The 14735-nt window shown below is 44.1% G+C and overlaps 1 protein-coding gene across 1 annotated transcript in view; it reads left to right on the top strand.

The window, feature by feature from the left end:
• Positions 1-1136: 1136 nt before the first annotated feature.
• The window catches only part of b4galt2 (UDP-Gal:betaGlcNAc beta 1,4- galactosyltransferase, polypeptide 2), an 89755-nt gene continuing 76156 nt past the window's right edge, over positions 1137-14735 (top strand). Inside the window, exons 1-2 of the mRNA XM_062530453.1 lie at positions 1137-1555; positions 14240-14687. Of these exons, the coding sequence (XP_062386437.1) occupies positions 14339-14687 (349 nt within the window). The 5' untranslated portion in view covers positions 1137-1555; positions 14240-14338. The remainder of the gene's footprint in view (positions 1556-14239; positions 14688-14735) is intronic.

Below are 14735 nucleotides of genomic sequence, written 5' to 3'. Positions count from 1 at the left end.
TTATTATTATTATTATTGTTGTTGTTGTTTATTTATTTATTTTAAAAAAATATGAGCAAATTGAATTTGAGCAAATTGTAAAATTCAGTTTGCAATTACCAACCTTGAATACCAGCAATGTCTCAAAATTGTCACTAGATGACAGCAGAGAACAAGCGTTTGTGGCAGGTTGTAAACCCACATGACAGTCCAAAGGAATACACACGTGCACATTTTATTTAAATACAGTGTGTTCATAGTACAATTTCAAATGCTACAAGTCAGACTAAACCAGGTTTTCATCCTTCCCTTTTTCATCACCATGGTTCTAGTAATGAGCAGGCTATCTGAAATGGAAATCGGGGGCCCTCATATGGACTAATAAGATGATGATCCTCCTAACAGGCAGCCACCAAGACAAGAGATCTTCCTCCTCACATTCCCAGCATTTAACCTCTCATGCCTCACTGAATTTCACTTTATTTTATTTACTAAATCTGCTCATCTACATTCAGTTTTAGACTACCAATATCAAACATATGACATACTGTATATTCGAAATGCAAGATTATTTTGCCATTTGTAAGCAATTTGATGGGTCTTGTAAAAATGGTTATGGAATTTGTGTGAAAATAGCGTGTTGTCTTTCTGTCTTCAAATTGAGTGCAAACCCTATTTTAAGTTGTAGGCTATCTATTTTGCCCATCCACACACTACAGAATAATTAAAACAACAGCATCAAAACATTGCTATTCTTGTAACAAAATAGACACATTATGCTACACACAAAAACCTCTAATGAATCATCGCCTAAATGTGTCTGTTTTTGTCTTTTTGATGCAGGAGGACCTCTAGGCTAGGCTACTCTACCACAGCATTTGGATATGATATTAAAGTGTCCTAAAGCTTTCGTTTCAAAGCAGCAACAATTAAGAACATGCAAACACTGTCTCTGTTGACTGACTGACTGACTGACTGGCGTTGCATGCCATGCAACATTTTTTCTCCCCTTGAATTGACCTGATCCTTTTATTTTTTGGATTAAAACTGATAACAGTAGCTGGCTTGCAGTGGAATCGGCTACTCTGACGTTTGAACCTTCCGACTCTCCGTACTAGAAAGAAGAAAAAAAAACCTGCCTCCAGTGGCTGCTTTATTTGTCCTCATATCCATGCTCATATCTAGCTTATGAGCAAATATGTAATGCCTTCTTGGAAATCGCGGAAAAATGCGATGTTAATCTAAAAAATATAGTTGGTAGTATAAATATCTGTTTATTTTGAACAATGAAGGATCCATTTCAACTGTCTGATATTTTCCAAGACGTTTTGATGCGTGCGCAAGGCTACACAAAAAATGAATTTACCGATACCATCATCAGTTGGAAATAACGGTATCGCATTGCTTTATCGCGTTGGTATTATGTAGCTTTATACTGCACAATCTATGCGTTTTTCAGTCCTTTACGCTTTTTGGCTGAACTGACAGTCTGGTATTTTGATAGTCTGCTGAACACCAACAAAGAAATGCATCCATAAGAATTGAATTGGTGCCCTGGCTCGCTTGTTATCACGAGGTAAGAATGGTCATAAGCAAATATTGCTGCCTATTTTAGCAAATGCAATATGTGTGTAACGCTTTGTTATGGTCTTTTTCGTGTCTATTATTTGAGAAATACGGACTGCCATTTTGATTCACATTTCGGTAGGTAGAGTAGGCTATCTCATATTGAACGAACCTGCAGTCTGAATTTTATTTTATGATTGTTTTAGATTCTAGGATATATAGCTTAGTAGTAGGATGATCGTTGTTGTAAATATAGAAAAGAAAATGCCAGTCTCTTTAGCCAGTCTGTCGAATTATCAAGGTCTGTGCATACATTGAGTACATGGCATGTGATGCTACAGTAGAGCATCCCTTTGCTTTTCTTTTCTTTGTCACAATTGCAGTGGACTCGCAACTGCTAAACCATGCACCTTTCAATTTCATCGTTCGCGTGGTGCGCAGAGCTATTGCAGATAGATGGAAGGGCTTACTACTCCTCTCTTCTTTGAAACAGAGTGTGAGGTTTTCATTTGTGCTTCATGTCAGCGAGGTAGTCCCACAACTACCAATGTTATTGTTCTGCAATTTATTTTTAATTAGGCTGGACCATGCAAGTCTGGTACATGATGTTCCCAGTCTCTTTCATTAGAAAATGGTATAGCCTGCACTGTAGGGTAGGCCTGCAATTAACCTCCCATGGCGTAGCCTACCATTAACATTTGCATTTATTCAGATTCTTTACATTTGGTGTGCTATTATTGCGTGTTTCGGTGTTGATTTACTATGAGGCCAGTGTCACTCAACTGTTCTTAACTGTTAACAATGAAAGTTCCCATCCAGCCAACTTATTTGAGTGTGACTATGGCATGACATTTTAACAAGGACTCATTGGTACTGTATCTTCTTAATTTACCTTGCTGTACAAAGAAAAAGCAGCTTAGTGGAAGAGGAAGGATGTCCGCACATTTTAGTGCTGCCTGGACAGTTTTGTTTTGGACTGCTTTCACTAGGCTTTATACCATTATCCAGACTCCATCCTTTCGGATGCCACACATTGGCCTATCTGCTTTGAAACCTCCTATTCAAACTTTCATATTAATGCTACTTTTGTGTAGGCTACAACCATTTCTAGCACCATATTTGGGAAACATAATGCCACATACGCTGTTGCAGATGCATAGCACAGCAATGTGCTGGTAGCTCTTATGAAAGGCATGGTAACTTGAAGAATCAGCTATGATATGGGTCAAGATGCTTCAGCTTCAAGGGTCCCTCTACAGTCAGTCCTATTAACTGCACTGTACTCTGTGAGTTAGTCTGCAGTTCATTTGAATACTTAAACCCACTCCCATAGCATTGCATTGGAGGAGGCTGTAATAGCAGCAGCAGTAGTGCCAGCCTTTCCTTATTTTGGACTTCAGCATCAACATTTTTGAGATACCGTAACTTTGCTGTCATGCATATTATTACTCATTCATCAGGCAGTGCAGTGGTCTCCCATTCAGGTTCATGGCTGCATGGTGACACTGCTGTGAAAGGAATCGTGTCAGTCTGCACTGTGGGGTGCTTGTGTGGCAGTCATGGCCCCTCTGCATACAAATCACTGGTGCATGTACTCAAGGAACTGTGGAGTGGGTCGAGCAGGTAGCAGGCAGCTGGAGAAGCCCCCCCCCCCCATCCTCCTCCCATCCCGACTTGACCACAATGTTTTATCTACATGGCAAATATTTATTTGCATTTATTTGCACAGCAGCAAAACTGCTCTTCATGTGTTAAAAACACTGTAGGCTACAGATAAATGAAAGACGAAATTATTGTTGGCAATAGTTGCAAATGATTGACCTGATAATAGGCAATGAAAATGATAATCAAGTCATTTGAAACATTATACCATCGGGACACTGTCAAGGCTAATTGTTATCACAGTTGGTTTTACTAAGGAAAGGGCAACTCATAAGTAATTGACTGAAGGCCGCTGAGACTATGGTGAAAACCCTAATTAGGGCTCTGGTTGACTGACAGATTTCCTTGAGATGTGTCATACAGAATATAGGCCCCATGAGGGGCAATTGGGATTTGGAAACTGGCACAGTAGTCTTAATAGCAGATTTATTCATTCACTTATCTTGTTTGATTGTTTGTTTTAGGGCTGCAACTAACAATTATTTTCATAGTTGATTATTTGCTCAATTAACTGATTTGTTGTTAGATTGATATAATGTCAGAAAATGGTGAAAAATGTGTGTTAGTGATTCCCAAAACTCAAGATGGTTCTCAAATGCCTTGTATTGCCCACATGCACACTGTCATAGAGGAGAAAGTAAAACTGAAAATATTCAAGTTTAAGAACAGAAGCTCTGGTCAGATAATTTTGAAGACACACACACACACAAAACCCAATTACCAAAGTAATTGGCAGATTAATCAATTAATTGTTGCATCTCTAGTTTATTAATTTCTCCAGACAGCTGTTTTGATTTTCTGTGACATTTGCATAACATTTTCAGTCACTATGTATTCTTGCTGACAAAAAATAAGGTTATAAGATAATTTCTTTTAGTTAACATTCGACCAATGTGTGGGGCTTCGATTGACTTCTTCTGTCAGCAATGAATAAGTTATTAGTTGAACCATATTGACAATTGATCGGGCAGAGGGTTCGCCCTACCAGTCCTCTCTCTTGCTCTCTCTCTCTCTCTCTCTCTGTCCATCTCTCACTTTCTCTCTTTCTGCCACAGACATGAAAAGGGCCGTGAAATAAGGCAAGTCCAGGATGTTGAATACTGTAGGATATTCTCCCTCTACTCTTAAGCAACCTGTAGATAAGCATGCATCATTTCGTGATAGTTAGGAAGGTTTACCTCGTATTGCTTCTCTTCAGATGGGTGGCTGGCGAGGAGTGTTTTATAAGTGGTGTTGGGATTTGTTGTCATGGGAACCGAGATCCAAGTGACAAAGGTGCTGCCGAGTGCACTGCTTTTGTTTTCATTCATTCCCCACCTCCTCAGTGGCCTTGAGATTCCTTCCTGCCTCAGTGTTTAAGGAGCACCGCCACCTGTGTAGTGGTGTTGAGAGATACTGTAGGCCTACAGTGCACTATAAGTGTCCCTTTTGTCTGCGTTTTGTTAGGATGTGGCCGCAAAGGCGGGTATATGGAGTGTTATGGTGGACTGCCCCAGTTACCTCCAGCAGAAGCACTGCCCCAACGCAGCCTTGAGCAGTGGAGGTTTAATTTGTGTGTTGGCTTAAGACGATGCTGAGGAGCTCAACATGGAGCAGGCGGAGGCGAGGCTTAGTCCAAGGATGAAGGCTGCGCGGCTTAAATCAGTTCTGGAGAGATGCCGTATAGATGTGATGCGATAGAGGCAGCGCGCGTATGTTAGCCTAAACCGCCCTCGGACAGACGCAGCCCTGGGAGCAGTGAGACTGATGTTTCTCTCGTCGATGACAGTTTGAGTGAAAGGTGAAAGCGCTACATGTTTGAATGTATGCGGAATGACTATGCTCTTTATGTGTTATGTTATTTGTCAGACATCTTAAAGGATTAAAGCACAAGTCATTGTGCAAATGTCTGAAAGCCCTAGAGGATGTGTTGGCACAACTGTGTTACGGTAATTATGAAGAAGACGCAAGATGTCAATCACCTGAGCCCAATTATGGAACTAGGAGCTTTCATATAGAAGCTGTCATTGTCACTCACTCTTTTAAAGCGTTTACTGTCAGAAATCAGTAAATTAATGAAATGGCATAGCATACATAGGCCTAACCTTTTTCATGGCATATCTTAATACCTGTAACTTGTAGGCTACATGTTGCACACACATGACAGAAGGACTTTACAACATGCCCCTCTTTTTAGCCCTGTGCCCTCTGCTTACTTCCATTCAATCCCATTGTTAGAAAATATGTGTTTTTTTTAAAGGCGCTGTGGTATGCAACACCTTTGAACAGGTTCACAGTTCTCCCAATGCCATTCCAAGCAAAGGTGTTAGATTGTGCATTTTAAACTTCATCTGCAGCATTGCTCCACTATTAACTGTGCCATGTAGTAAAATTGACATTGTTTCCTAAATGGTGGTTATTTGTTGGTGTATATCTTGTAGAATTGATTTAGTTTCAGATTTGTTGGACATAGATATTTATTGTCCAAGTAAGGGGAGCCAAGTAATGTATTGGTCTTGCTGAACTGGTAAAATAAACTATATTTATGTAAGTAATTCATTACACATACATTTGTGTATGAATAGTAATTAGTTTTGGATTGGCATCGTTCAAGTTAATCCATCATTTTACACAAGGACTGTCTCAGTGGAGTCAATGTAGCAAGCATTTGATTGCCCATCAGTCAGAGTCAAGTGAACTACAGTACGCTACTTGGATTGATTATTTGAAATGTGTTGAGCTGCGGATTATTTCAGCTCACAGTATTGGTTGTATTGGTTGTGGTTGTACTAGTTGTGACAGGAGTGATTGGTTGTACCGGTAGTCTGTATATATTTGCCTTTTTGCCTGCTGTATATTTTTTAAAGTCATATATATTTCTACTTACATTTCAGGTAGGCCAACATTATTTACACAGCATACTGTATCAAAATGCCATGAATCAGAACTAGTATTCCATGAAATGCATCACCAGGAAGGAACCAGGTGACTGATATAAGCAGGAGTCTGTAAGTAAGGATGTGCAGTGCAGTGCAGTGCAGTGCATGGGAATGACATGGCTCTCTGGAGGCTCTCCTGGCCATTCTGGCTGCCTGCCCTGCTGGACTTGTCTGGACAGCACACCTGAGGGATGGTGCACACTGGAGCCACAAGTCAGAGGCCGTTGACTCTGAGGTTAGAGCTCCTCTCACCTCCTCTGTGTCTGCTTATCTCCTCCTAAGTCGCACGGTGATTTGACAAGCTGCGTTAATGACCCTCACTAAGCTCCCGGACTGCGTTGGAAAACACCTCCGGCAGGCTTAGAGGCAGTGGCGGTTCTAGGATTTTTCTGTAACAGGGGCCATTAAGGGGCCAGATGTTACATTCAGGGGCCGAGTACAGGGTACATCCATGCACAGAAAATCATTTATTCAGTTCAAGTTTTCTCATTTATTTATACTGTGCGTAAAGGACACAATGCATAGAACTCATTGAATGCAACACACCACACGCACATACTCTTACCCTTATACTCTTATTTATACTATGCATAAAGGGTACACTGCATACAACAATGCATAGACCACACACACACACACACACACACACACACACACACACACACACACACACACACACACACACACACACACACACATTACTACAGCAATACTGCCAAGCCTGAAAAGCTCATGGAACATTTCTTTGAAAGACTCCAGAAAAGCAACAAACTCAAGGAGCGTGGTCACTTTTTTCTATCCTATCCAGCACTCTCTTGATCTGATACACATACTCTTATACTTTTATCTATAGGCTACTATGCATAAAGGGTACACTGCATACAACAATAGACACCCCCCCACACACACACACACATTACAGCAAGCCTGAAAAGCTCATGGAACATCTCTTTGAAAGACTCCAGAAAAGCAACAAACTCAAGGAGTGTGGTCACTTTTTTCTATCCTATCCAGCACTCTCTTGATCTGATACACATAGGCTACTCTTACCCTTATAGGCTACTTATTTATTTGCTGCAACTGAGCAGAGCAGCCACTCGTTTAATATGAGCCCTAAGCTGTTTTAAGGGCATTTTCACTACCTCTAGTTAGAAGCATTTATTCTGGTCATTGTAAGTGCCATTCACACATGCTACATATTGCTTTTTTCAGCACAATCTAGGCTATCCAGATCTGCCACAATATCATGTATAAATACTTGCATTGATTTGATTTAGATTTTTAAATAATACAAATTTGAAAAGCGTACTATACAAATTCTTACATTTTGACGTGTAGGCTATCTCACCACAGCAAGCTGACAGCTCAACATGACTTGCATGGTTGTGTAGGCCTGACTGTCCTGAAAATGGCAATATAAGAACCATGATGGAGGTATACTTTGGGGCTGAGCAATTTACAGAAATATGTGGTGTGTGCCTTCCAGAAATAAATGGCAATTTTTATTTAGTGATGGAAAAATGACTTTCTCTCCATATTTGTGACACTAGCTGATCTCTCCATATTTGTGACACTAGCTGATCTGACATGACTTGTTTGCGATAGCACACATGACGTGCACAGATGATGATTCTCTATAATATTTGTTTTACTGCATTGCAATGAACACAGTAAAGGCAAAAACTGTTTATTTGACAAACAAATTTGGATGCAATATGAGTCTTGAATTGGATACCATACAGGAGTTTGCTAGGATCTCAAAATCGTGTTATGAACGTGACTTGTCAAAGAGAAACACATGGCTATTATGCCACACAAAAACACGAGGTAAGTGGAGCTAAATGAAGTTATTATTTTGCTGTCACTTCGTCTGTTTTATGGCCTAGAAGGTTGTATTTGGTATCTGTGGATAGCTCTAGCTCTCCTCTTTCATCTGACATGCGTGCCATATCTTTTTGATAGCGGTTTCACGAGGAAATCAAACAAGAGTAAAGGTAGCCAAAGCTATATGACATTATTATTTGTTTGTAACTTCGTCTGATTTTATAATACGAAATGATCGATGTATTTGGTATCAATGCAAAGCTCTGCTTCTCCTCTTTCATTTGATATGCGTGTCATGTCTGTGCGATGCGTGGTCCGCGAGTAATTCAAGCGAGAGTTCTGGATGCGCCGGTGAACGCAGAGCAATATAGACTGTAAATATGATATACTTTGATTTAACTTCATGATTTTATTTTATTTTCATACTTGATCGTACAGACAAGTGTCTAGTATCGTTGGAAAGCCCCGGTTCTGCTCTTTCCTGCAATATAAGTCTCATCTCGCTGTGACTAATAATAGCGGAGCAATGTAACAAAGAAAATGTGTGCGTTTTTAATGTGTGCGTTAAAAAGACTCCAGTTGCTCTTTCATCGGCGATTAATGGAACAGGGGCACTTCGGGGGCCAATCAGATTTCAGTAGGGGCCAGGGCCCCTGTGGCCCCGCCCCTAGAACCGCCCCTGCTTAGAGGGCCCGTGCGTCAACGTGCTGTGCCTCCCCCCACCACCTTTCTCGCCTGTGCAATGTCACTCGCATCAGGGTTTGAAAATGAGCTTGATAGCCATGGAGGGGTGTGAGGGAATGTGAATAGCTCAATCCCCAGATATGATTAAATGAGTGCTTGTTTCTCTCAGTGAATAGAGATTGTTATTATATTCCATTGTAGCATAAACAGCAGGATGTTCTCTCAATTTGAATAAAAAAAAATCCAATGAAAAATTAGAGCACTTCATAATGACATTGCAGCCTGAATAAAAATGGAATTGAATTTTCAAGGAACATAATACTTCCTAATATTGTATTGAATAGTACCATGCATTTGATTTCATGTTTTTATAATAGATATGTGGGTTGACACAAACTGTTTAGTTATCAGTTATAACAATAAATAATCATCAAACAGCATTATTGTGTATGCCAAATTGACGAATCACAGTTAATAACGGTAACTGAAGTATCAGTGTAATCTAGTTCACATTACAACGTGCAACTACCTGCTCACTGCTTGGCGTTGTGTTTAAAGTGAGACTGGACCCTGATGCTGGACTACAGATTTCCGAATATGCTCGATCACTGATATTCCTTTAGCTCCGTGATTAATTGAAAGCGCCTGGTAGTTATATGGCGCGTTTAAATTTAACGGCACATGCAAGGCCCACTCATTGCGCATCGTTTCCTGTGGTCCGTGGGAAATCGGGATTGAAAGGGGCCTAATTGCAGTGACGAGGACGAGGACCATGAAGCCCAAGTCTGTGTGTGGAAGAGAAGGCATCACACAATCCGTCCTCATCAATTTTGCACTCCCCCGCTGTGTGTGTCGTAAACTCACTCTTGGATGAAGTCCCTCGTACATGTGGCGGCAAATCTGTTTGTCTGGAAACGTGGCAATCTGTTAGGTGATTCTCTAATGAATAAGCTGGAGCTATCAGACATCAAAGCCAAGGCGCCCCGTCACCGGGATGACAACATTCTTTGTCATTCATTTCCCATACGTTGCTGTGTATGGTTCTTCTCCGTATAGCGAGTGAGATTGTTTTGGTGTAATGGGGGGCTGGCCAAGCCTGGCTGCACTGTGGGGTTAATGCTGGCTGGCCAGGGCTATCAGTTGCAGCAGCAGTCTCATGAATTTTGGATGAAGGGGCAAGGCAGTGGTGTGACCATGAGTCTCTTGGCTGCTTGCTGGGTTGGATAGCATCCCGTATCTGTATCCGTATCCGTGCACCAACTCGCATGGATGCACATAAACACACCCAGCACACACACACACACCCAGCACACACACACACACCCAGCACACACACACACCCAGCACACACACACACACAAGGACATGCTGCATACCAAGAGGGGCTTTTGTGGTTTTTAGGATGCACTGCTTGCTCCACAAACAAAACTACACGTCTTGTTGGCTTTTTCCTCCCCCCCCCCCCCCCCCACACACACACACCTCCCCTGCAGCTGCACATTGCTAAAAATACAGAGTGAGTGAGGTCATCAAAGTGTGCCGGGTCTCTTTGTTCAGGCTTGATAGCTGCAGGGCTGCACATCCAGAGCCGAGCCTCTCACTGTTCAGTGGGGCCCCCGCCAGCTGTAGGTACAAGATCAGCTGTCACTGAGCCGAAGACGTAAGCCACACCGCGCGGACTCGAGAGTGTGTCGAAGTGATGGATGTTTGGGGTGGGGGGTGGGGGGGGGTGCATGTGTGCTGTGTCTTGCAGTCAGTCTGCAGTGAAACATGAGTGTAAATGAATGTGGCTCTGTGAGGAGCGCAGGCTGTCTGACGGCTGGTAAAGAAGAAAGAAAAAAAACCAGAAGAATGAAGGGTGCTTCAGGATGTGAATGAGGATCTTCATATTTGAGGATTTGTGTGAGGGTGTGTGCCTGCGGTTGTATGCATGAATGTGTTTGAATGTGTGTTTGTGTATGGTTTGTGTGTGTGTTTGTTTGGTTTGTGTGTTGTGTGGTTTGCGTATGGGTTGTGTTTGTGTGTACAGTAGCACTGGCTGTGTGCTGACGTGTACTGTGTCTGCGGGCGACCCGGGCAGAGCCATTGGAGCGGTGGGGGTGGGGGGGTCCAGCTGTGTGCCCCACGGCGACCGACCTCCTCCTCAGCCTGCCAGATGTTCCAGGGGCCAGGCAGCTGCAGGACATGCCCATTCCTCCTCCTCCTCTCACGCGCTCCTCTCTCTCTCTCTCTCCTCCCGCACCCCCCCTTTCCCCCCCAAAACCCCACTCCTCTGTCTGGATGGCGAAGCCCTCGAACCACACTCACACTGTGCTCCCAATTCCCTGCTCTCCTCTTATGCATTTGAGAGATGTATTTCTGGGAAATATTTCATACTTTAAATCACCTGAACGCCAGCCTGTTTCCCCTGCCTGTGTGAAGAAGTGAGGTGCAATTGTGTGGGTACAGTACGTTTTGGCAGCCTCTGTTTTTCGGTTCGGAAAGGCTGAACTTTGTGCCGCTCTCCTTTGGATGCCACTCATCAGTCCTTTTCTCTTTTTTTTTTGGCGAAGACGCTGTTAAGATCCCGCGAATGCCTTGTAGGGGTCTTGGCACACACTGAGAAGCGTGTCAAAATGTGTGTCAAATGGAGGTTAGCAGATTTGAACATAAAGCACAGTGTTTAACGAGATGCAGCAGCTATAGGCTACATGCTATGCTGTCATGGATGCTAGGTAACATAACAGGCAGCTATAGAGGTGCAATTCCAAATGTCTTTTTAAATGCTTTTGCAGCCCCCCCCCCCCCCCATGATTGCTTTGGGAAGAATCCACAGCTCTGAGATGGACCTTGTGCTATGTTTAGGAGCTACAGTAGTTAATAATGCAGGCGCTGATGAAGAGTTTGCCACCGAACAGTCTGCCTGCTATTAAAATTTGAACATATACATGCTGTACACATTTTGTTGCCAATTCCTTTGGACCATCTCCTCATGCTGTCAACCTAAAAGCCTGCAGACGAACATCCATTAGAGTATCGTGAAAGCACTGGGTGAAATATTCATCTCACTGTCCTAGCCTGTTACAAGACACACTCATTGCTGAAAGATACTGACACAATAGGGGCTCTGGTTGTCGTTCTGTTAATTCCAGGTTCTGATCTACTGCCAGTGTAATACATTAGGCTCCATTTCATGTTTACTTTTGGGCTGATATGACCGATAGATGGGCATTATTGTCGAATTGTACACAGCACTAGTCCACAAAAGCGCTGCTCTAATTAGCTCTCATTTGGAGAAATGAGTGTGGTCACTGTTGTATTTTAGAGACCGTTTAGTAATCTGTCAGTGACCTGTGGCTGCTACGAAAGAATACTGAATCATAATGCGATGATGGTACATTATGTTCATTTGGCCAAGGTTTAAATAGAAGTATTAAAGCAAAGTGGCAAAGCAAGCAAATGTCACCTTTTCCACTGGATGTGAAATGACTCGTTTGGCTAACAGTAGTAAGCACTTTTGCTAGGACTGCAGTTTGACTCATCATAGTGTGCAGGAGCTGATTGCTGTGTAATGAGGACTTCTGAGACGTGTCTTTTCTAACAAGAGGGAAAAACGCTGGAAATGTTCCCTCCTCAGCCGCCCGAGTCTTCTTATCGCCTGTTATCTCACACCATTGGGGGTGGTGTCTGTCTCACCAGTTGTCCTCAACCGTTTGTGAATTACTCGGCGTATTGGTGACCCAGATTGTCATGATGTGTTGCTGCTGTGATGTGTTGATGTGGGCAAAGGCATGGTTAATGTAACAGCTTTTCAGTCAGCGCACATTTATGGAAGAATAGCAACAAAGGTGGCATATTTCACTCCACTTGGGACGCAGACTGTTTCTTCCAGTGTTGCCTAAATGGCAGTGCACATGCTCAGAACGCCTCATTCCTGAGAGCGAGCGTTGAGAAATTGCCGTCATTTTGTCCTTTGTTCACCTGGCCGTAGTTCTTTTTCTCCCTGGTGTCTGGGGGGAAATGAGACTAGAAGCAGGCTCTGCTGCTTGAATAGTTCCAAGCGCTTGCTCCCTGGCATGGCTGGGTACGCCCGGTGATTTTTAGATAGAGCAGCATAGAGCATACACGGCCACTTCCATTCATAGCCAAGCCTGTGGCACTCACCACCGTGGTTCAATGCATTATCTGCCACCCTAATCCCACGCCCTCTGAACACTGTGTGTATGAGTGTGTGTGTGTGTGTGTGAGAGAGAATTTGTGTTGGTGTACTGTATGTGTGTGTGAGATTGTGTGAATGAGAAAGAGAGTGGCAGTGTGTGTGTGTGTGTGTGTGTGTGTTTCTAGTCTGTGCGTGTATTTCTGCAGATGCGCAACACCGCCAGTTGTGTGAGAATGTCTCCCCCCTTTGACCCGAGGTCCCTCGGTGGCTGCTGGAGTGTGAAATGAGGAGGCTTTTCCCCTCCACGTCTCCTCAACCCAAACCCAGTCTGTTTGGGTCCTCGCCGCCGCGCCTCCCACGCCTCCCACGGACCCCCCTCTCATCTGCCTGATTGGAAAAACCCATCAGCACTGAAATTGCCCTCTGAAAGGTTTTGATGGCCACCCAGTGTGTCTCTAAGTCTATCCCCTGCGCTATCCCCATCAAGCCTAAAGAAAGTCATTTTCTCACCATCGTCGAGCAAATCACCATGCCTAGAATAGTCTTTACAGAGCATTTGTTTATTGCTACTTTGTGTGTGTGTGTGTGTGTGTGTGTGTGTGTGTGTGTGTGTGTGTGTGTGTGTGTGTGTGTGTGTGTGTGTGTGTGTGTGTGTGTGTGTGTGTGTGTGTGTGTGTGTGTGTGTGTGTGTGTGTGTGTGTGTGTGTGTGTGTGTGTGTGTGTGTGTGTGCGCGTGTGTGTGTGTGTTTTCTGTGGAGATGCAGTCTCCTCAAAGCTTTCCAGAGCAGCACTAAGATTAAAGGTTGCAAGACTCTATTTTCCATGGTTACCAAAGTGTTTTCAGTGTTTTTGCTTATTTTTTTTTCACTACCATCTATCGCAATCCACAACAACAGTTATCTAAACCAGTGCATCAGATTCACTGTCTGATGCATACAAATCGCTGGCTTTACACTAGGCTAGGCTATTTCAATTCAAAGCGTGTTTGGTAATTTCAGATGAAATGGTCTTCAAAAATGAAGTGGCAAAACAGTCTTGCTTTTAGATAAAAGTGTCCGCTGTCAAAGGCTCTAATTGGAAAAGCACAAAGCAAAAACTACTGAGCGTGGTAGCAAACCATGGCCCGGAGGCGTCCCACCATTTACGAGACAGACCTGCCTGTCAGTCAATCCCCACGCAGTGACTGACCCTAAGCGTGGTCAGTCAGCCATGGCCGTCCCAGGTCGGGAAGGACTTCAGAGGGAGCAGTGGGTTAATGTGTTATTTTGGCTGTTTCGAAAGAGCTCACTCCAAAATTGATCATGGCAGCTGTCGTTGCTCTAGTCTCCCCAGCTGTGCTTTTGAATAGATTTTGCTTTGGTGTTCTCAACCGTATAAAGAATTATGTGAAGTTTGACGCTGCCAAATGTTACCCAGATCACGCGAGCGGCAAGTTCTGACGCGAGCTGGCCTGCTGTGTTCTCCGCAGGTGACCTCGCGGAGCCGTCGCCCGGAGGGATCGGCGCGGGGGGCGGGTGGAGAGGCGTGACCGGATGCCCGTAGCCGAGCGGCGGCCGCGGCCTCGACCATGACCCGGCTGATGTTGGGCCGGACCCTGGAGCGGATCTGCAAGGGCGTGCTGCTCCTGTGCCTGGTGCACTTCCTCATCATGATGATCCTCTACTTCGACGTCTACAGCCAGCGCTTCGACATCTTCAGCCGCTTCAACAACGGCCGCGGCGCCAACGCCTCGCGGGCCAACGGCGGCAACGGCGCCCACCACTACTTCTACTACAACTCCTCCCGACCCAACGCCACCTTCGCCAGCTTCCTGGCCACCGCCGACCAGCTGCTGCCCAGCGGCAGGTCGGAGGCCAACCACACGCCGCCCACGCCCAAGCCCATCCCGCCGTGCCCGGAGGTGCCCCCTGGCCTAGGTAAGCCATCTAGCTTATTCCCAGATTCACTCCACTGACTATCTGAAC

This window comes from Sardina pilchardus, chromosome 2 (genome assembly GCF_963854185.1).
Source record: "Sardina pilchardus chromosome 2, fSarPil1.1, whole genome shotgun sequence".
Classification (NCBI taxonomy): domain Eukaryota; kingdom Metazoa; phylum Chordata; class Actinopteri; order Clupeiformes; family Clupeidae; genus Sardina; species Sardina pilchardus.
Note: the sequence above shows the minus strand (reverse complement) of the source record. Positions and strands in the feature narration are given on the sequence as shown.